The 23,008-nt window shown below is 37.1% G+C and overlaps 1 protein-coding gene across 1 annotated transcript in view; it reads right to left on the reverse strand.

Annotated features, from left to right (window-relative positions):
- Positions 1-20,219: 20,219 nt before the first annotated feature.
- The window catches only part of LanB2 (laminin subunit gamma-1), a 52,560-nt gene continuing 49,771 nt past the window's right edge, over positions 20,220-23,008 (reverse strand). The window contains exons 30-31 of the mRNA XM_074100921.1: positions 22,112-22,205; positions 20,220-21,607 (exon numbers count right to left, since the gene is read on the reverse strand). Coding sequence (XP_073957022.1) covers positions 21,454-21,607; positions 22,112-22,205 — 248 coding nt within the window. The 3' untranslated portion in view covers positions 20,220-21,453. The remainder of the gene's footprint in view (positions 21,608-22,111; positions 22,206-23,008) is intronic.

Genomic DNA, 23,008 nt, shown 5'->3' on the forward strand with positions numbered 1-23,008 from the left:
TCGTGAGGAAACCTGCACAAACCTGCGAAGAAATTCAATGGTGCGTGTGAAGTTCCCAATCCGCACTGGGCCCGCGTGGGAACTATGGCCCAAGACGTATATAGGCTGGGATGATGATGATGATGATGAACAATTTTTTTGTTAGGTACTGTTAGCAAATCTTTTTTTATCAGGGGTAGTTTAATGAGTAAAAAAATGTTACGCGTATTCTACTTAGTCTTCTATTTATGTACCTACTGTTGTTTTGTAATATTTGATGATTTGGCCAGTTTAGGCAGTAAATAAAATTCCTAGGCATATCATGAAACGCCGCCATATCGGTCCTGGCACTTCTGCTCGCTCGGCTCGTACGTTGTGGTCACAATTCATACTAACAACTCCTCGCTTCGCTCGTCGTACGTAAACGATATGCCTAGGAATTTCGTGATACAAATATACATTACGTGTAAATAAATCCTTTGAATTAATTTTTAACGTGCGACCTTTTTCTAAAAAGCACTCACCGCCCGCAGCCTCGGCACCCAAACGAAGCTAAAATAACTAGTAAACACATAGTTAATTCAAGTTTGGTAATCCTCTAATTTAATTTAGCTTTGTACCAGCCGCCCGAGGCGCCCTTGCTGATCGAAACAAACTTGTTTTTCTAACTCGCCCTGTGAATTTGACTGCCGCAGGCAAAGTAGGTTTAGGGGGGATGCTATAGTAGATTGTTACACCAAGCAGAAAGTTATTTATTGCTGTACCGAGTGCCGATTTAAAAGCACGAGGGCAATTTAAATACATAATTCGAGGTGCATAATCTGCTTTTCTTTCAACTATTACAGGAATAGTAGACGAAAAAAAAACTCATGCTAAACAATTAATAGGATAGAAATGTCACTAGCACTCGATGATTCCATTTTTGTAAGTTAACATTCGCACTTTCAAAAAATGTCCCGGAAAATTCGCAAGGTTCCCGCCAATTTGTTTTTTTTTAATTTCTTACTTTTTTTGGCAGAGTCGGTATATAGCAGATAATTTATTTATTTATTAAAAATACGCCGCGAAATTAAAAAAAATATACACAAAATAAAACGAATAAAAAACAGAAATAGAAAGAATTAAATTAAGAAAAAACTCTAGATTGCCTATCGTCCATCATCTCAGAAAATCTCAGACAACAGATATTGGTATCAATTTTATAACTTATATAATTTTTATCGACTAGAGGCCGTCTTGCCTAACGCTTCTGATGCTCGCGATCGCAATCAAATGACAGATTTCGCATACAAAAACTGTCATTTGATTGCAATCGCGAGCATCAGAAACGTTAGGCAATACAGCCTCTGATCTGAAAATAAAATTATTATTAATAATAGAGTTTACCCGTGGTTTCGCACGCCTGAACTATTCGATCCGGGATTTTACAAAATTTCTCTGGGGATTCCCAACATTTAGATCGTGGTTTTCATTGAGGTTGTGTTAAGAACAACTATCCAAAATTTGAATACTCTAAGCCCAGCGGTTGAAATTTCAAGATTTTATCCCTATCCCGCGGGAATATCGGGATAAAAAGTAGCCTATATGTTATTTCAGATGTCCAGCTACCTACATACCAAATTTCATGATTCTAAACCCAGCGGTTATTATTTCGAGATTTTATCCCTATCCCGTGAGAATATCGGGATAAAAAGTAGCCTATATGTTAATCCAGGGTATATATTACCTGTGTGCCAAATTTAATTCAAATCCGTTCTGTAGTTTTTGCGTGAAAGAGTAACGAACATATATACATCCAAACAAACATCCATTTATCTATACAAACTTTCGCGTTTCTAATATTAGTAAGATTATTATTATTATAACAAGCTTTGCTTAGTTTGGGACTAGGTCAATTGGTGTCAAGTGTCCCATGATATATATATTTATTTATTTAACACCCATCTTTGCGTCAGTGGTTTATTAACCAATTTATTTGCAAAATGAACTTTTGATTTTGTTTCCCCCTGTTTCCCGTTAAGTATAGTTTCGACCACCCGCCGAAAACTAAACTATAATCGGGTATATTGAACAATGAACGTGATTTACTGGCACCCTCCTTAGATTTAAGAGGACCCTCTCAATTGATTTATTCACTGTTGGCGCCTCGGTGGTACCTGGTAAGGCACTTAGGCTGTAATCATGTGGCTTGTGCTCAATTCAACCGAAAAATAAAGTTATAAGTCATCATCATCATCATCATGTAAGCCGAAAGACGTCCTCTGCTGGACATAGGCCTCCCCCAAGGCTCTCCACTCAGACCGGTCTTGTGCTTTCCGCATCCAACGCGATCCCGCGATCTTAACCAGGTCGTCGTTCCATCTTGTTGGAGGCCTACCGACAGCTCGTCTCCCGGTCCGCGGACGCCACTTGAGAACCTAATTATAAGTTTTTTTTTCACTATAAGGTTTTCTGGGTTTGAGCTCATCAAATATTCGAATATTTAAATCGCCTCAATTTTCGTGATCACATATTTTAATGAATGGGTTGTAGAATTTGATGAAATTCTCGATTATTTTTAGACGTCCATTTCTACTAGTGTACCGGAATCCTGTACTATGTCAACAGAAATGTGCCCACGAAAATTAAATAAAATATGTATACGCTTGAATAATGATTACCTATACTTGCTTCGATCAATATACATTTAAATTGTTATGCCTTCCAATAATTTATCTGATTATCAAATATTATTACATAATATATTAAAGGTACGTAGGTACAGATGCGTTCATAAATCCTCCAAATAATATGGTACACTGTGGGTAAGGGTTTCTAACCCACAGTGTACCATAATAAACTTCTTTATTGAAGAAATAAAGAGATTCTATACAAATAAAACACGGTAGAATGCAGAACAGGCTGCCCTGCACCTCGCAGTGGATATATTTTGTTTCGTTCAAAGTCTACAGTCCTGGTTTGAGGTTAGTCTAGGACTTATTTACAACGAAATAGAATCTATAATATGCCAAATGACACTTTCTAGTAGTTTCTAACGACACACGAGGCATACGAGTTCTCAGATCGAAGCATGATTTAAAATTGGAGTCATATTTATTACAATTCTGACAACTTAATGTCTAAAGATTTGTAAAACCTCCTGGTTGATACAACTGGAGACCAAATGGCTGGCAGCTATATCTCTCAAACAATTATGTAGCATGGTTATCAGAATAGGAAACGATGCCAGCCTTTTAAGATTTGTTTTTGGATTATTTTTTATTTCAACTCCAAATTTGTTACTTTTAAGGTCATCCCGTGAAATTCAACGAAAATACGAACGGAAAAAACCCAGAAAAAGAAACCAGCGCTGGGAATCGAGACCAGGTCCCCAGCATTCCGTGCTGCGTGCTATAACCCCTACACCTCCACTGGACAGGAGTTTAGACACATATTTCTCCCATGCACCACACACCTGCTTTTTCCTTTCTTAGCCACTTAAGCAGTGACACTAGGTTTTTATTTGTTATATTTATATAATATAGGTAATACGAGTATTATTATAACAGATTTTGGAAACTGCGCCATTTTCTTCAGTGCCGTAGCTCCGGGCATTTGCCCAATTCTTACTAATAGAAGAATAAATTGATTACAGAAAGGTCTTCCGTATTTAACATTTTGAAAAAGAAGAGCTTTACTAGCGAAGAATTTTTTATAGGCAAACAAGCAAGTGGCTCGCCTGATGGTAAGAGATCACCACCGTCCATAGACAACTGTCACCAGGCGGATTGCAGGTGGGTTGCCAACCTAGAGGCTTAAGAGGGATACCTCAAATGCCAGTAATTTCACCGGCTGTCTTACTCTCCACGCTGAAACACAACAGTGCAAGCACCGCTGCTTCACGGCAGGATTAGCGACACGATGCAGGCCGCTTCCAACCGATGCAACTGGTGGTCTGCCTATGCCTATGTTTGGAAAAGTGAAGGTCCTACGGTTATGTGATGGTGAAAATAAATTTGTAACTGTCCAATCTTCGTCCGTTATTCTTTGCCCCACCTATACGTATTCAGATCGCTCCACTATTGTGCAACAAACAATATTTGGCTAATCCAACTGTTGGCAGAGCGGGCTAATTGGGCCCCACTGTTTGCCGGTATGCCCCCATTGTCGGTCTATCAATACTGTTTAATAAATTCCTACTGTTTGTGAATAACTAAGGTTTTGATTCTTGGGATCCGGCTCGAAGGACCACATGGTCCTTCGAGCCGGATCGGGATAATTTAATATGGTAAGGTGTTATGTGAAGTTATTCTATTTTTTAACCGACTTCAAAAAAGGAGGTTCTCGGTTTGACCACCATGTATGTATTTTTGTCTGCTATTATCTCACATTTGGCTGAACCATCAGGAATAAGAGAATTGCTTGTTTGCCATCTAGTCGAATTAAAAAAAAAACAGTTTTGATGAGGTTTTCAGAAAAACATTTGTTACATTTAGGAAAAGGTTTTGGTATTTTAACCGACTTCAAAAAACTTCAAAAAAAAAGAGTTCAAACAATGTAATGCAACTAAGCCGTGTTTGGACTTAATGAAATCGTACTTTGGCAACAAATCACTAAAAAGTATGAAATAAAAAAAAAATACTAAGAAAGAAAAGATTCCTCAGATCAGGAATAAGCCCAGCAGTGGAACGTATGTTAACATTAACTGGGCTAAATGCTTTTTTGGGAGTTGCTGTTTATCCAATATTATCGTAGTATTCGAAAACACCGTCCGAATATACGCTAATATTATATAATATGAGAATGAGAGGGACGGTACGATACGAGGTTCGATTTTTTAATTTCTTCGAAGTTTTAACCCGCTGTTTCGATAGCGTTAACCATTGGACCTGAGATTTGAATTAAAATTCAGTCAAATTCAAAGTCAAAATATCTTTATTCAATTTAACTTATGAATGTCAAAAAAAATCTACCACCGGTTCGGAAAAACCTCTGGTGAGAATAATCCGGCAAGGAACTCAACGAGGTATATTTTTTTAAACAGATTCACAATATTATTAAATGATATCTATAACATCACAAGTATTTAACACAACTTTATTTTCAAGTAGGTTCGCTATTATTTGAAGGGATTGCTAATGCGGATCGGAATTATTTCCAAATATCCCTGTCCATGATATAATCGTTAACTTTATAGTACGCCTTAGATATTAATGTCTTCTTGACAATAGATCTGAATTTTGTATCCGTTTCATTTGTAATATTTTTTGGAATTTTATTATAATAACGTATGCAATTTCCCAGAAACGACTATTTGGTTTTAGCCAGTCTGTAAGAACTTTAAGCTTCCCTGTGTTTCTAGTAGCCTTTGGCTTATCGACGTTAGTGGGAAAATCCATATGTTCTTCCTAACATACATGATTATTTCAAAAATATAAAGCGACGGCAGGGCTAGGATACCTGTTTCCTTAAAAAAAGATATCAAAGATTCAATTCTAGGATTTCGTTACATTTCCTGTGGGAATTCTCGAAAATTATATATGAGGAACCATTAGACTTCAGGATTTTTTGAGGTTAGGTAGAAATATCGTGATAAAGAGTAGATGTGTTCCAAAAATATGTGGTGTAAGTCCAAGTAAGTTGTTTATATAAGTCGTAACATCTCTTAAAAAAAATTGGTATGTAATTGGGTGGCACCCTGTATAATGCCAAGTGATTTTTCTCTGTATTGACCAAAAAGTATTCGATAAAAACATAACGAATACACATCCATTGTCTATGATGCTATCACCAACTTTACGTAGCACACAACGACGGCGCCACTGTCAACGTTTAACTACAAAATGTGTATTACTTCAAATTAGTTCCATTTTCAGCCACGCGCACAATATAACTTCGTAACGCTGTTGAGGCTCAAATTGCGTGATGCGCCACTGTTTCTTAAAAAAAAACGCGCTCCAACTGAAAGTCAAAGGAGTTTAGTCCTTACGTTCTTGTGATACGGAGGTAAGGTTTTCTGGGAGCGTGTACGTGTTAGTTTGTTGAGCAGTCCGCAAAGCTTTGGGAAAATCACTGGCATGCCTACTGAAGTATTCACACGAAAAAAACTGGTAATGAGGCATGGTGATCAAACTTTCATACGATAGGGATGTAACTAATATCGATGATTTCGGAATGAAATATCGATTGAAATCACTGGAATTATTTACTGGATTATAATAGCAAAACAATCAAGATGCTTTAAGAAGTCGGTCGAAAAAGGTTTACATGGTGAGAGAAATTCTTTGGCAGTCACCTTAACGAGAAACTCATTACCTTTGCAGGTGGTAGGACCTTGTGCAAGGTCCGCCCGGATTGCTACCACCATCTAGCTCTAATCCTGCCGTGAAGCAGCAGTGCTTGCACTGTTGTGTTTCGGCGTGGAGAGTAAGACAGCCAGTGAAATTACTGGCACTTGAGGTATCCCATCTTAGGCCTCTAGGTTGGCAACGCATCTGCAGTAGCCCTGGTGTTGCAGATGTTTATGGGCGGTGGTGATCTGTTACCATCAGGAGACCCGAGTTTCTTATATAGGCTAAAGATAAAAAATGTGATTTAACCAGTCATTCATTCATACATGTACCACAACGTAAGGAACTTTTTCTTCATATGGAAGGGGGAAAACGAGCATGCGGGTGACCTGATGGGAAGCAACCACCGCCGCCCATGGACACCTGTCAACACGAGGGGTATCCCAGGTGCGTTGCCGGCCCCGTGAGAGACCATAAATTACTAACCTGCTTTAGGGTTTACTTGTTTTTAGGGTTCCGTATCCAAAAAGTGATAAGTCAATATCTCAAAAACGACTGAATTACTGGCACTTGAGGTATCCCATCTTAGGCCTCTAGGTTGGCAATCCCCCTGGTGTTGCCGGTGTCTATGGGCGGTGGTGATCTCTTACCATCAGGAGACCCACTTGCTCGTTTGCCATCCAGTCTAATAAAAAAAACGACTTTGATAAAACACGTCTAGAAACCCTGCTTTCAAGTATAAAACCGCATTCAAATTTGTCCACCTGTTTAAGAGCTAAGGTGCCACAGACAGACTGACACTCAGACACACATAGCGGTGAAACTTATAACACCCCTCTTTTTGCGTCGGGGGTTAAGAACTTAACTGTTCATCGACTTTTTCCCTGCACTAGTGTAGTACTCTAGTGCACTGCAACTTTGAAGTCAACTGTGTAGACGCTATTCTCTAGAAAGAACTTTAGGTACCTACAAAGAAAGCCTTCTATACAACATACAACAGACAGACAGCTGAAGTTTACAAAAAAACTGGCCGAATGCTATTCAAGTACGAGAGTTCTATAAAAAAAATAAGTTAAAAGAAGACAAAAGAAAAAAAATCGATCAAGTGTAAGTAAAAAGCACATCTCAATAGTTCCGTAGAGTCAGTACAAATAGTAGATTGGGTTTACTAATATTTCGGCGAATAACGTTTGGCAACCTGTTTCATTTCGCAACTTTTCATTTCCCAACTGTCTAATATTTCTGAAACTGTAAATATTTTAGGATTTTTATAAAACTATCCTAACATAAGTAAATCATGAAATATTTACAGTTTTTGAGTTTGCGAAATGAAACAGGTTGTCAAACGTTACGTTGCGAAAAGGCAGTATAATCGAGTGATTGTACAACAAGAGCATAAAACAAGCCATTTTACCTAATATGTTCATATAGCCACCCGAGCCAGTACGGCGAGAGTGGATAGACACGTCGAGGGGAAAATAGGTTTAATGCTCGAGTTTTCACCCTGCTTTTCACTTAGATTAAGATAAAATTAAATAGCAACAGTGGAAGTATTATAATTATTTAGAATGAATATAATTAATTACAATGGTTTTCATATGATTTTTGTTTTCCGTGTCTTTTTTGACTACAGATCTATTATTACCAGTAGGAAGAAAGAAAAAATATTTATTTGATCACATTTTCCATAGCTAATATTAATTTTATCACGAACCACTTTTAAGAACAAAATGGACAGAAAGGGAAACTGGCTCAGCAAAAATGCACGAATAACAGCTTAAATTGTACTGTTACAGAAGAAAAAGAATTAAATTAAAACACAAACTAATTAATGTACCATCAGTAAGAATGAAAATAATAAAATTTAAATTATTATACCGGGTGGGCCCTGCAACAGGAGCAAAAAATTAAAACCCAGATAGAACTACTTCTGCATCTTTATAAAAATTAGTTATTTTATTATTATATTTATTACAAAGAAATTAAATGGTATTTTCAATGTACGGCATCCAATAGCCTAAATGTCATCGCCTGTCACGTAACAAAATGACGGATTTCGCAATACATTGCTTGTCCAATTAAACTTTTAACTATAATAAAAGTCTTAATACAAAGCTATGTTCCAACGTTGTAGAACTAAATTAGCTCAAGATGAAGAGTGGAAGCTGTGGTTTAATTTTTTGCTCCTGTTTCAGGGCCCACCTTGTAATATTATCAGAAGCATTGCTAAACTTTAGAACTCGTTGTGAGAATACACTCAATCTGCAACTGCCTCAATCGTTTAGAAACTAAATTAAATCTACAACAGAAATAAATTTAATCTCAAATACCTTTTAGAATTATCAAATCACGCTTTACTTGTTATGAAATGATTGATGGCATAGTCTTTTCCTTTCTTGTTTTATACCTTGGTTGGATTATCTAAACCGGCTCAGGGATCTGCAATGTCTTAACTCTAGATTTTATTGGCTTATACTGTCTAATACTTTTTGCCGTCATACATTTACTCGCGCTACGTTAAGTATGCAATACTATGAGAGGATTAAACAGTGTCTAACGCTGCCTGTGTCATCATCATCATCATCATCATCATCATCATGAATGAAGAAGACGTCCAATGCGGACAAAGACAAAGAACATCTCACCACTTGCATCGGTTGCCCGCAACACTCACGACACTGTCGTGCACCTGGTGAGATGCCTACCAAGGCTTCGTCTTCTGGTTCATGGTCACCATTCGAGGACTTTTCTCCCCCAACGGTGATCTGTTCTTCGAGCGATGTGGCCTCCCCATTGCACTTGCATGATTTTCCAGCTATGTCGGGGACTTTGGTTCTTTGACGAATGTTTGCTGCCTACGCAGGCATATAAATCCTAATTGTTTGGGGATTTCGTACGTGAATATGAAGTTTCGGTGACAATGCAAAAATCAATAATCGTTAATAATAAGGGCGTCTAAAAAATGGTTGTTCTACTCTTAAATAGAATGATCGTGTCGCATAAACTTGTATTCCCGAAAAAAACCTTCGTAACAAACTTTTATACCAAAAAAATACTTTTTCGAATTCACCCACGAACTCCAGTTTAATTGCGGACGGCGGAGCCGCCATTTTTCATTAAATTTAAAAATAAATTGATTTTTTTTCACGTCTTTACGACACTTTGGCCGAGGTGGTGAAGTTTGCGAAACTCCCCTCTTTTCACAATTTCATTAAGGGTGTAACTGGCTAATTAATTTTTTTGGAGTTCCGTAGTTTTTTTGGCATACGTACCAATATTTTTTACTACACCAAATATTTATACTTACAGCAGAGAAAAAGAACCGTTTCATGCTGAAGACTCTTTTTGAGACTGTGATAGTCAAGCCTAACTCTCCTAAAACGACAAATGAACTCAGCTACTAACAGAAAATCCACTTGCTCTATACACACCCTATTTGATACAAAATACAAAAAAAAACTCTCGAAATGTCTACAATAGTACCTAGTATTTTATATAGACGAGTATTGTATAGACGACCAGATGGCCTAGTGGTTAGAGAACCTGACTACCAAGCTTGAGGTCCCGGATTCGATTCCCTGGTCGGGGCAGATATTTGTATGAAAAATACGAATGTTTCTTCTCGGGTCTTGGGTGTTTAATATGTATTTAAGTATGTATCTATCTATATAATTATATTTATGCGTTGCTTAGTACCCATAACACAAGCTTTGCTAAGCTTACTTTGGGACTAGGTCAATTGGTGTGAATTGTCCCGTGATATTTATTTATTTATTTTATTCTATGAAAAAATTAAAAAAATCAAAAACCCGTCTGAAATACTAAAAAGAAGAAAACAAGTCTAGTGGTCTAGAACTCTGTTAAGTAGCTAACTTAAACTTCAACAGTCGGGACCCATTTAGTTTGTACGACGTAAGAATTATTGAGTTTAAGCTAGCTACTTATATTATTACATTTGAAATGTACCACGAGCTTTGCGGTGAAGGAAAACATCGTGAGGAAACCTGCACTATCCTGCGAAGCAATTCAATGGTGCGTGTGAAGTTCCCAATCCGCACTGGGCCCGCGTGGGAACTATGGCCCTAGCCCTCTTGTTCTGAGAGGAGGCCTGTGCCCAGCAGTGGGACGTATATAGGCTGGGATGGAGTCGTTTTTTTTATTATTGTTTTATTTCATACTTTTTTGACATTTCTGTGAAAACGGTAAATAAAAATATCGACTGACTTTTTTTACGGTTCGCACTTGACCTTATTTTAAAAGGTACGTTCAGCATTCGGCGCGCAGTCGCCAGGTTCATCAACGGCCTGTTCCATCGGCGGTTTTTAATCACTTTTCTTCTTGAGAGGCTTTTTATAACTTTAATTAGGCGATTTATGTTTAATTAACGTGAAGAAATCGACGCCATATTAGCCTACGATTGGTTATTAAAGTCTTTTTGTATTTTTTATTTCAACTCCAAATTTTGTTACTTTTACGGTCATCCCGTAAAGTCCATATCGAAAATACGAACTGAAACATAGATGCACAGAAAAAGAGACCAGCGCTGGGAATCGCACCCAGGACCTCAGCATTCCGTGCTGCGTGCTATACCCTTACACTACCACTGGACAGCTGGTCTCTTTTGCTGGTTTTTCTGTGCATCTATATTTCAGTTTGTATTTTTGCCATATTAGCTATTAATACAAGGTGTTAATTTAATAACTGAAAATCTCAATGTACCAGCATTAATACATGCCACAGCGGAGCGTATAAAGATATTTGAAGCATCCTACCGACTCTAGAAAAAGAGTCGTATTCAGATATTTATGCACGCTTTTGTATCAAATATTGATGTTAGTGACTGTTCAGTTCACACATCAAAAAAAGTCTTGGGATATTTATTTATTATCCCAGGACAAATCTGATGTTGTATGAATTGTTAATTGTTCGTAAGAGGGTCAATCAACTTTTTTACCGACACTAATCTGTCCGCGACATTTTTCAAACAATTGCAGATTTTTGTAAGTAATCATGTTTTTTCTGTAATTTAATAGATGGTGTACATGAATACATGCCATCCTACGTAAGTTCAACCTATTAAACCGTCAAATATTTAGTTGGAAGTACGATTTTTTGGTAACGCCAGAGACAATTTTGGTAACGCAGGAGACGGCCAAAGTGTCGGTAAAATAGTTGATTGGCCCAAGAAGCATGCTGCATGTGAAACTATGGCTATATGTGTGCCTTATGGTGCAACATAGTGATACTGGAAATTACCGTCATTTATATCGACCTGTATTAATTTCCACCTATGTTTGACAAATAAACGTATTTGAATTTGACTCATTAGTAATTTAAATTGTCTTTAAGAAATGTTCAAAGCTGTCTACGGTTAAAATAAACATCCCTAGATACTTTTAATAAGTGTAGTTTGATCAAAACCAAAAGGCTGTTTTTCTTAATACTTTTCGTACTGACTAAAAGTTACAAAAACGATATGAACTACGACATATAAAATGTATGGCCGAGTTTGCAATATACTCGACTGCTTGTATTAAATATTAGTAATTTTTCCGGTCATTTTAATTTTCTCTGAATGTCGAAAATTGAAATATCTATAGTTAAAATATCGAAGATTACTACTTTCGATATTTTGACCTTCGACTTTTTAACTTAATTTTCGATATTCAGATACGTCCCAGATGGGGATTTTGGTCGATTTTTGATAAGTAAATTTAATGTTGGCAATCAAAGCAAACATAGCTTAAAATAACAACAAAATCAATACCATAAAACCGTTAACGCACCGTGATAAGATAACCGATAAAAAAACCGTTAAATCCCCGGCACATCTAATTATTAACAACGCAGAACAAATTTGTAACAAGGAAATTAGCAAATACCTCACTGTCCCTCGAACTAAAACTAGCTGCCGACAACCACCCAGCTACTTTAGACCTCCGAACTAATTGGAACAACTAGATCCAAGAGCCCATGATAAGGTGGTAAACCGTGTGGAAAAACAACGGTTAATCTGAAAACTTTGGTTAATTGTGAGGGAAACGAAGGCTCCCCAAACGAATTAAGGCTTGCCTGAATTAGGTGAAATCCGTGTGATTATGGACACGGGGGATTGCTATGAAAAACGGTGTAAATTTTAGTTGAACAATGCTGCTAAAGAGTTTTTACTAGGGGAGGTTAAAGGGTTTTCAAAACGCGGTTTTTTGGAACCGCAAGTGGAACAGGAATGAGGTTGGTCATGTGTTATTATGTGTTTATGGTCGGGTTCTGCCTTCTCGCAGAATTATTGTGTGCCAAATGTTTCATTTGCCAACTGTTTCATTTGCCAATTATCAAAACAGAGTAGGTTAGGTTAGGTTTGTTTTATGAAAGTTCCGAAAGTAACATGGTTTTATAGAAAATCATGAGTTGGGAAATGAAACAGTTTGGCAAGTGAAACAGTTGGGAATCTTGAGTTGGGAAAAGGCTGAGAACCGTTAATGGTGTCCCGGTTAATACGTTTTACTCTTAATAATAATATTTTATAACAATATGACTTAAGTTTATCAAACCACTAGAGCTTACCCGCGGCTTCGCACGCGTAACTTATTTGATCTGGTAGTCACAATTGAAATTACGGTATCTTACAAAATTACCATGGGAGTTCCCAAAATTTATATCATGGTCTTCATTGATGTTGTAGAACAAACTGTCCAAAATTTCAAAACTCTAAACAGCGGTTTAAAATTTCAAAATATTATCCCTATCCCGTGGGAATATCGGGATAAAAAGTAGCCTATGTGTTATTCCAGAGTTCCAGCTACCTACAAACCAAATTTAATGACTCTAAGCCCAGCGGTTGTTATTTTGAGATTTTATCCCTAACCCAGTAGGAATATCGGGATAAAAAGTATCCTATGTTTTAATCTAGACTATAAACTTTTTACAGGTGGTAGGACCTTGTGCAAGGTCTGCCCGGATTGCTACCACCATTTTGCTCGCTAATCCTGCCGTGAAGCAGCAGTGCTTGCACTGTTGTGTTTCGGCGTGGAGAGTAAGACAGCCGGTGATATTACTGGCACGTGAAGTATCCCATCTTAGGCCTCTAGGTTGGCAACGCGTCTGCAATACCCCTGGTGTTGCAGATGTTTATGGGCGGTGGTGATCTCTTACCACCAGGAGACCCACTTGCATGTTCGCCATCCGTATAAAAAAAAATTTTTTTTTTTGCCAAATTTAATCCAAATCCACCTAGCCGTTTCAGCCTTCAGCGTGAAGAAGGAACAAACATACTCACTCCCTCACTCACAATGTTTCGCATTTATAATTAGTAGGATTACGGTAATTAACTACAAGCCGTGGTGGCCTAGTGGTTTGACCTATCGCCTCTCAAGCAGAGGGTCGTGGGTTCAAACCCCGTCTCGCACCTCTGAGTTTTTCGAAATTCATGTGCGACATTACATTTCAAATTTACCACGAGCTTTGCGGTGAAGGAAAACATCGTGAGGAAACCTGCACAAACCTGCGAAGCGATTCAATGGTGCGTGTGAAGTTCTCAATCCGCGTGGGAACTACGGCCCAAGCCCTCTTGTTCTGAGAGGAGGCCTGTGCCCAGCAGTGGGACGTATATAGGCTGGGATGATGAATTAACTACAATAAAAAGCTAGGATTAACATAAATATGGTGTGGTGCAAATTGTTAAGGTACCCCACCCACTGCCACAGTATAGCAACCCTATGTGTTATGTCGCTTACTCCTTATTAAATTTTTACATCGATCTCGCAGAAAAAGTCCAAACGTAGCCCTTATCTTTGCTCTTTGAGTGACTTTGAAGCTCAGAGCGTTTTCACATTATCGGAGCCGACACCGATATGTTGGCGGCACCACCGGACGCCCGTCCGTGGGCTATCGGACGATAATGTTCGAATGTGTGCTATGCGTGTATCTAAATTGTCTCTGTGCGCAGAGCCCATGCATAGCGGCCATTTTGAGCCGGCCGTATCGGAAAGATTTTGTCGGAAATATGTGAAAACAGCAAATGGTGTCGGCTATCGTGTGTCGTCCATCGTCGTCCGATACCGATATCGGATCGGATAATGTGAAAATGCTCTAAGGCTCAAAGTAAGCGACTTAATATCATTACTCTTTTATCTAAACTCTTTCAGTCAAACTTTGAAAAAAAAATGTCTACATATTTATGGTGCTCACACCAATCCGTCATCCGATTAGTCATGTCATGTTCCGTTTATTTATTTATTATTATTTTTATGTTAAATGTTCAATATCATAAGTTTAGTATCACATTTACTGATAGAAATTCAAGTACGCTTTCAGCTACGCATGACTTTATGTTAAGGGATGTTATTTTGAATCCAAAATCAAAGTTATTAAATACACAATCGGATATTGAAATCGCTAAACCTGAAGCGCAACTTACTAAAAACACAGCAGTACTAGCAAAAGCAAAAACGAAAGTCTCCGTCCAATCTTACAAAGGTGAATCTCTAGAACTAACAAAAATTAAACATAAAAGAGAAAAAAGGTCTAGACGGCAACATCCCAGATATAAAATTCGAACAAAACCATTACGAGGACTAACTAAGGTAAAAGAAAAGTACGAAGTACATATTGAAAACAGTACTAGAGAAGCCCGCCAAATACTCAAGGGGAATATTTTAGAATTATTTGATATTAAGCCAACAACTATTTCAGATAATATAGAAAATGACCCGTACTTGCTTAACGATATAGAACCTTATGATGCAAGTGACGGTTATAGTAAAAAGAAATTAAATTCCTTCGTACATACAGATAATGAAAAAGCTGTGATAGAATCGCCGGATTTAGCACCAAAGAAAAGAAAACGGACTGAAGTACTGAACGACATTGATGATACTTTTGATGTTTATTATTATACAGATCAAAAACCTTCCCTTGTTTTAAAAGTAACTGAAACTAATGAAGACCCTGCAATTATTGGAACATTGCTAAGCGAGCCCAAGGCGAATGGACACACTCGACCGATGGAAGCTACAGCAAATATTTACTATGAAGATACAAGTGATTGCAAGCAAGATACCTGGCAGACCATAGCTCTGCGTCATATGCATAGCGCCCATACTGGACGTACGAGGAAAACCTGGAGGTTTAACTTGAAAAAGCAAAGCCCGCGCACCTCGGATGTGGCGTTAGTTCAGAGACTTTTACGAGGTTACAAAGAACAAAAGACTGAGTACGCTGAAGAGTCTTTATTCCACAAGAACTTACAAAGCAGCTATGTTACAACGCGTTCTAGAAGAAAATCTAAAAAACTAAAAGTCGATGATGATGGTACTTTGCAGTATGAAGATAACAAAGACGCTGATAATAAATATGAAAATTTGGTTGAAGTAACAGAAATTAAGGAATACGACACTATACTGGGACCAGTTCCTCCTCCAGAAATTGAAATCCACACTATGCCAATGCAAACTGCTGTAACTTACTACAAGTATAAAGAGACTGGCGAGACACCATCGCCCCGCACTAAAAGCTCAACACCCATGTCTACAATTACAGAAAGAGTTTGGGTATATAATTTAAAAAAATATGCCACGCGGCATTATGGCGCTATTACCAATACATATTTACTAACCGATGCGAATCATTACAAATCTACAACTACAGAATTAACAGTTGTGGATACAACAACCACAGAACCTACAGTTTATACATACGAAGAAAAACATACATATAAAACTAAAGAGCCAGAACCTGCTCAAACTGATCCTAGAAAGAAATTAGCTAAAGGAGGCAAGGGATCAGGTAATGATTGGCTGTATGACGTCAACGACCCAGATCAGGTTGCGTATGAAATGAAAGTGACAGAGGAAGACGAAGAAAATTCTGACATACGAGTTCATGCACGGTCTATGCAAAATACAAATATTCAACGTAGATTGACTTATGGAGGGACAACCATAAACCTTATTCAGCCGGCGGTGCGGAACTCGGCAGTGGCATCGCATCCAGTGAAACGGTGGATAGATTATTTAAAAAAGTGCTCATTTATGAATGCACTTAGTATAATTAATAGTATTGCTAATGGCGATGGAGATTTAGTTACGGAGAAATTAAAAACTGTTGAAGAAGATGGTAAATTGATGAAACATATAGAGTTTTCTTATATAAATGAGGAAAACGGATCACCGGCAGATATAAGTGCAGATTGGTTAGAAGAATATAATTTAGAATTTACTTTTCCCATAATAATGGCTCAAGCAATGCATTACAAAAACAATGATGCTAAGTCCATGAACAGAAACATAACTTTAAATCAGAAATTCAAATGTGCGTCAAAAAGTTTAATATAAACTTATGTATGATGTTAAAGGTATGTAGAAGCAACTGCTGTTTCGTTGAATGAAAATAACGAGTTTGTTGTCTAAGAGCGCTAAGACGTAGATTTACTTCTAAAGCTTGTTTAAGACACTGTTTAATAAACGTGAACGTGACATGATATTAATACACATAAGTACATAAATCTGCAGGTCAATATTGTGATTCAAACAGCCAGGGAATTTTCAAAACACAATCGGTTTAACTGTACAAATGTATATGTAATATAATGCCTTTTTGCGTTTTTAAATGTATGACATTTTGTGTTTGATATATTTTTCTTGTCTTGCGCGAGATTTTGAAAGCGTTTTGTTTTCGGGGCTTTTATTTTTGCACATCTAGATGGCGTTGGTAGTTTTTAATCAATTCTGTAATTACTTTGTTTTTGGGAGTATTCAATGTGGTGTTTTTACGAGTTTGTCCAGTTGCGTTTTTTTTTATAAGGTTGTATACAACGGGTTCAAATAAAAATGGATTTATACTGTACTGGTTTTTTTATACCTCCATTATAGCAAGATGATATTTTGTTTTGCTACTTTTGATTATTGGCCATTTTATTGTAAGCATTTCGGACGATCCAACGCTTTCGGAAAGGCATCATTGCCAAGAAAAAATCACCGCAACAAACTTAGTAGGTAGAAAGTAACTCTTTCATAACATAAAATATGATAAAATGATTTTACAATACGCAGCTAACAAAACAAAGTAGGTAAACCAGTAGTAGAGAAAAAAAATTGCATGATTACGATTTTACAGAAATGATAGCGGTCCCTTAGTTTAGTACCTAACTCTAAACATCTTAGGACATAGAAACTCCTCATTCAAACGCCCTCTACAGTTCCTCAGTGCAGGCAAGGTTCGTTGACCTCGATAACACTACATGTTTGTTATGTAAATAGCGGGGGTAAGACGTAATACTTGAAAAAACAATGGATATTGTGGAATGTTCACCATAAATTGTTCTACCCGCGGGACCGCTGCCGTGCGGAATAGGGTGGCCGTGGTTTTGAAAATAATGTTTTTTTCATATTATTTTACTACCGACCCGAAAAAAAAGACGAAATAATCAAAGGCGGTAAATTAAATTATTTTAACAATCCGCGCGCAGGTAGGGTGCGGGAGGCGTAGTTAATGATATATAATAAACATCCAGTGAAAAAATATCACAGGTGTTGGTAAACCGCCGTGTATTCTGACGTGTTGTGATGTATTACCGAAGCATTGTTTTTTAGAATTTATATTTAAAGTAGCCTAATCTGAATTAGCCTAAAGCATTCTATAAGATGACAATAAAAAAACCCGAAAAAACACACGGCTTTGTGTAAATGACAAATGAAATTATGGGAAACGAAATGAAAAACACATTCATAATTATTGACTATTTTTGACATCGATTTTTAAACGTAGAAGAGGAATTAACTTTGTCCATTTTTTTTATTGGCATCATAGCATACATCTTAATTCGATTCTCAGACGAAGCAAATCATTTTCAGAAAATCTCTGAATCCCATCGACATCTATGTACAGACTGCATGTTTCTTACATCAAAACGGCGCACAAAATTGGTTCACAGTGCGGTTTTGTGAACCTCTTCGGGTGGCAGGCAAGGATCACTAAGTACAAAAACAAGATTGGTGGAATATTAACCTTACTATGCTATGAATAAGTTTGATTATACCTCTTGACTTTAAGTGGTAGTTGGTGACTTTTGCCTGTCGTGCGACGGTTTTACTAAGTTTGTTGACGTCCGTGACAGGGGTTGTGTCAAAGTAATATTGATGATTGATGCGCCGCGCGTTTTGTTCCAAACAGCCAGTCTAGTGGCGCAAGGTACATATAGATGTTAATGCTGAATCCATTATAACTTACTTTTAAAAATAAAGTCTTCTTCCAGCAAAATATTATATCTATAATATTACAGGTACTTTCCATCCATGTCGCAGTGTATATGTTATTGTGTATCAGGTACAAATATTATTATTTCTTATTATAATATTATTTCTAGGTAAACGTGTACCATATTAGGCCTCATCTTCGCCTTCCACCAAGCGAGATTGAGGCCAAACGTAAGTAAGCCTATTTTATATATAAAACCGGCCAAGAGCGTGTCTGACACACCCAAAATGGGGTTCCGTAGCCATTACGTAAAAATTAAGTTTTCTAAGGATTTCGTATTTAACGGTCGAAAGGTAAATAACTATTACCATAAAACTTTAAGCCTTAACCTTATATAAGTTTGATTAGACCTCCTGACTTTAAGTGGTAGTTGGTGACTTTTGCCTGTCGTGCGACGGTTTTACTAAGTTTGTTGACGTCCGTGACAGAGGTTGTGTCAAAGTAATATTGATGATCGATGCGCCGCGCGTTTTGTTCCAAACAGCCAGTCTAGTGGCGCAAGGTACATATAAATGTCAATGCTGAATCCATTATAACTTACTTTTAAAAATAAAGTCTTCTTCTAGCAAATTATTATATCTTTAATATTTCAGGTACTTTCCATCCATGTCGCAGTGTATATGTTATTGTGTATCAGGTACAAATATTATTATTTCTTATTATAATATTATTTCTAGGCAAACGTGTACCATATTAGCCCTCATCTTCGCCTTCCACCAAGCGAGGTTGAGGGCAAACGTAAGCCTATTTTATATAAAAAAAGGTATCAAATTTTCAGCCAATCCGACCACACCAGTTGTGGATTAAATTCGACGTTTAAAAATTGACCCAAACAAATGAAGCATGTTGTTAAAAAAACTGTAAAAATATAATGTCTCCGTGTTTTCTTTAGCATGGTAACCCCATACTCACACTTAGTACAGAGGGCTGGTGCACGTTGATTTCCCGGGTGGAGTCTGGATAAATCGACTGCTTACCGCTTACAGCTTATTGTATGCACGTAGCCTTAAGGTCTAAGCTTAAGGGACGCTTCTAGTGTGAACATGGGTCAATCAACTTTTTAATGTACGTAGTTGCCATGATAACGTCTCATGAGACATACGCATTAAAAGTATGATTTTATGGGGTACTAATGCACTAAAAGCTAGGTTGTACCCGTGTTTCAATTGTCTAACTATTACGGCTCAAGAGATAGAGCCCTGTGACAGACGGACAGACAGACAGATATACAGAAAGACAGCGGAGTCTCAGTAATAAGGTTCCGTTGGCACCGTTTGGCTACGAAACCCTAAAAAAGGTTGCTATTTCTGTTTGCCGCAATTTAGGAGTCCCAGGTTTTAACATCGCAGCAGAGGTGGATTTTTTCTAGTTATTTTGACAAATCTAGAAACGATGGTGCAGTAAAATAAACAAGTTTTAATTAATCTAATAGTTTAATATAATAAATAAGCCACAATACATAAATGTACTAAATTAACAAAAAAAACTTAATTTTTAATGTAAACCTCTCGTCTTTGGCGAACTTAAGTAAAAACAAACCGATTTTTTAAGATACTTATATTAAAATAATTAAAGTACCTACATCATAAAGTCATCAGAAAGTAAGGCAAGTAATGGCGCTAGTAATGTACAGGTTGATTCATAAATACACGGTACATATTATTCAGCTTTCAATATGGCGTAGGCACTATACCTACTCGTACATAATTAGTTAGTTCGTTTTTCAAGTGTAAATAAAAAAAGAGAGATAACATTTAAAAGAACACTTTCAAAAGTTTTGTTATTCGTAACGGTCGGACACTTTATAATTCATTTAAGGTAAAATATGACAACATAAATATCATCACTAAGTACTTTTAAAAAAGCTCGTACCGCTAAATTGATAATTTTCTGTGTTGCTTAAGTACTTATTGATTAGACATAAGAGATTTTTCAAAGTAAGTTAACACTAAAAATACAATTTTATTTCATTTTATTTTGTACCGCAAATTAATTGAATAAAAATTATCTCATTACCATCTTTAATAAAATAAAATGTAAAGTATTGCCTACCTCAGATAACTTCATGTTTTACGATTACAATAAATTTTGTATTAAACAAAATATTTACAAGAGAGTGGCCATTCTAAAATTATGGCACATTTCAAGGAAGCTGCAGTTGCTACGAATAAACCTACAGTTCGGTAAATTATTATTAAATGCAGAAATTAAATGCATTGTAATAAGTACAAAAACTTTTTTTTTCATTTCGCTACAGTTTCATAGCAATTTTACAACAGGACTATCATCTGATCTGAAACCACCGATAATAATGTTATAATTACCCTTATTATTAGGCTAAGTCGTCTCGTATTGTAATTTGGATTTTTCCCTGCAAAGTTTACTAAAATTCTCTGGTAAGGAAAAAAATGAAGAAAATGTCCGTTGCTTTGCTTGCTTTATAATTTATTATGATACATTTCATCACCTTAATCTTAATTACTCCTAATAAGGCACATTGTGAACCGAGCGTTGAGAAAGAAAGAGAATTAAAAAAAAAACATTTTGGCGCTTAAAAATAGCTATCAAAATTTAGTACGAAATTCCACATCTATTGTGCAATTAGAACATTATTTTACATACACTTATTTTACTGCATGAAGCGCCATCAAGTGAGATTTTAATGAAACCGCTAGTAAGTGACATCTGTTGGCGGACAGACAAAACAACTAAGCATTCGCCTAGCATGCGGTTAATGCACCCTGTAGACGAAGCTTTATTGACTAAAACCCAAGGGCTTGCCGCAAAACGTACGTACGAATGTCAGACCTGGATATTGTTTTTTTTAATATTTGCAGTTAAAAAGAGACTTAAGAGTATAAAAAAACTACAGGGTGAAGTTACTTGCCAAAAGTTTTTTATTCTCGAACTTTTTTTTTTGCTTTTCACTTCTCAACGCTCCCACACCACTAGCCTACCTGTAGCTCGCGGGTTTGTTCTGCGGCCGCTCCGTGGGTTCCAGCGTGATCTTCTTGAAGCAACCCTGGGGCAACTGATCTAGTATGTCTTTCACGTTGGCCACTTCATTCTGAAGGCTCTTGTGTTCTTCTTTGTACTGGTCCATCCATCTGGTGATAAAATAAAATAAATAAATACATAATGTTTATTTATTTCAGGGATTTTCGAGTCTTAGCCCGAGCGAATGACTTTTTCTTGTTAATGAAGATTAAACATGAAGAATATTCAAGAATATTCGAAAAACAAAAGATATTCAAAATTCTTACATTTCGGGCTGTAGCTTTAAAAAAACTAAGCTGAGGGAGATATTTTTTTTAAATCGCACTACCTGAAAAACTAAACCTTAAGAGGTTAATTAGCAGCCATATGAGCTGCCGGATTATCGTCGATTTCTGGGACAATCTGTATGTATGTCAGAAGTATCTATATGTATACACCTCTATATTTATAAAATTGGTGCTTAGATAATCCTTATTTTGAGATTACTCATTTCTACCATTCAAAGGTTGACTGGCAGAGATCCCTGCAGGGACAACTCCACCTTTGAACGTAATACTTTTTTGTAACCTTTTTGTTTTTCCCTTTTTTACAATAAAGAGTAACTTAAAACAAACCTGAGATGGTTTTTCTTAGCTTCTTTGAGCGCTTCAATCTTTCCATCTAGATCCAGTGCCTTCAAGTCAGCTGTCACCTTGTTGAGATTGTCCTCTGTAATAAAATATGGCATTACAGAAACAGCAATACAACACATCCTTCAAACGAACGAGGAAGCTTCACGCACCGATGAAACAATCCAAATCTAATGCTAATGAGCAGGATCACGTATTCTTGCACACAAGATGATGTTTTTATTTTAACTTCCGTGTGACATATAGTAACAAAGTAGCATTAATGAAGTAACAAAATAATCGTAAATAAATCAATGGAATTCAGTGAATAAAATAAGAGGTTGATAAATGATAAGTGATAATTGTTTATGAAAATTAGAAATACTATTTGAAATCATCCTATTAGTGGTTTGACGTCATCGGGACTTTTTTTTTTATTCGACTGGATGGCAAACGAGCAAGTGGGTCTCCTGATGGTAAAAGATCACCACCGCCCATAAACATCTGCAACACAAGGGGTATTGCAGACGCGTTGCCAACCTAGAGGCCAAAGATGGGATACCTCAAGTGCCAGTAATTTCACCGGCTGTCTTACTCTCCACGCCAAAACACAACAGTGCAAGCACTGCTGCTTCACGGCAGGATTAGCGAGCAAGATGGTGGTAGCAATCCGGGCGGACCTTGCACAAGGTCCGACCCCTGCTAATGAGGGTTTTCACAGAGGCGAAATGTCACTAGATGGCGTTAGTATTGACGTTTGACGTTTGCTTGCGATTGGCTCATTTAGTTTTTTAACCAATCACGAGCAAACGTCAAACGAACCTGACGATACTAACGCCATCTAGCGATATTTCGCCTCTGTGAAAACCCTCATTTTTTGATACCGACCAAATAACGCTCGAT

This window comes from Choristoneura fumiferana, chromosome Z (genome assembly GCF_025370935.1).
Source record: "Choristoneura fumiferana chromosome Z, NRCan_CFum_1, whole genome shotgun sequence".
NCBI lineage: Eukaryota > Metazoa > Arthropoda > Insecta > Lepidoptera > Tortricidae > Choristoneura > Choristoneura fumiferana.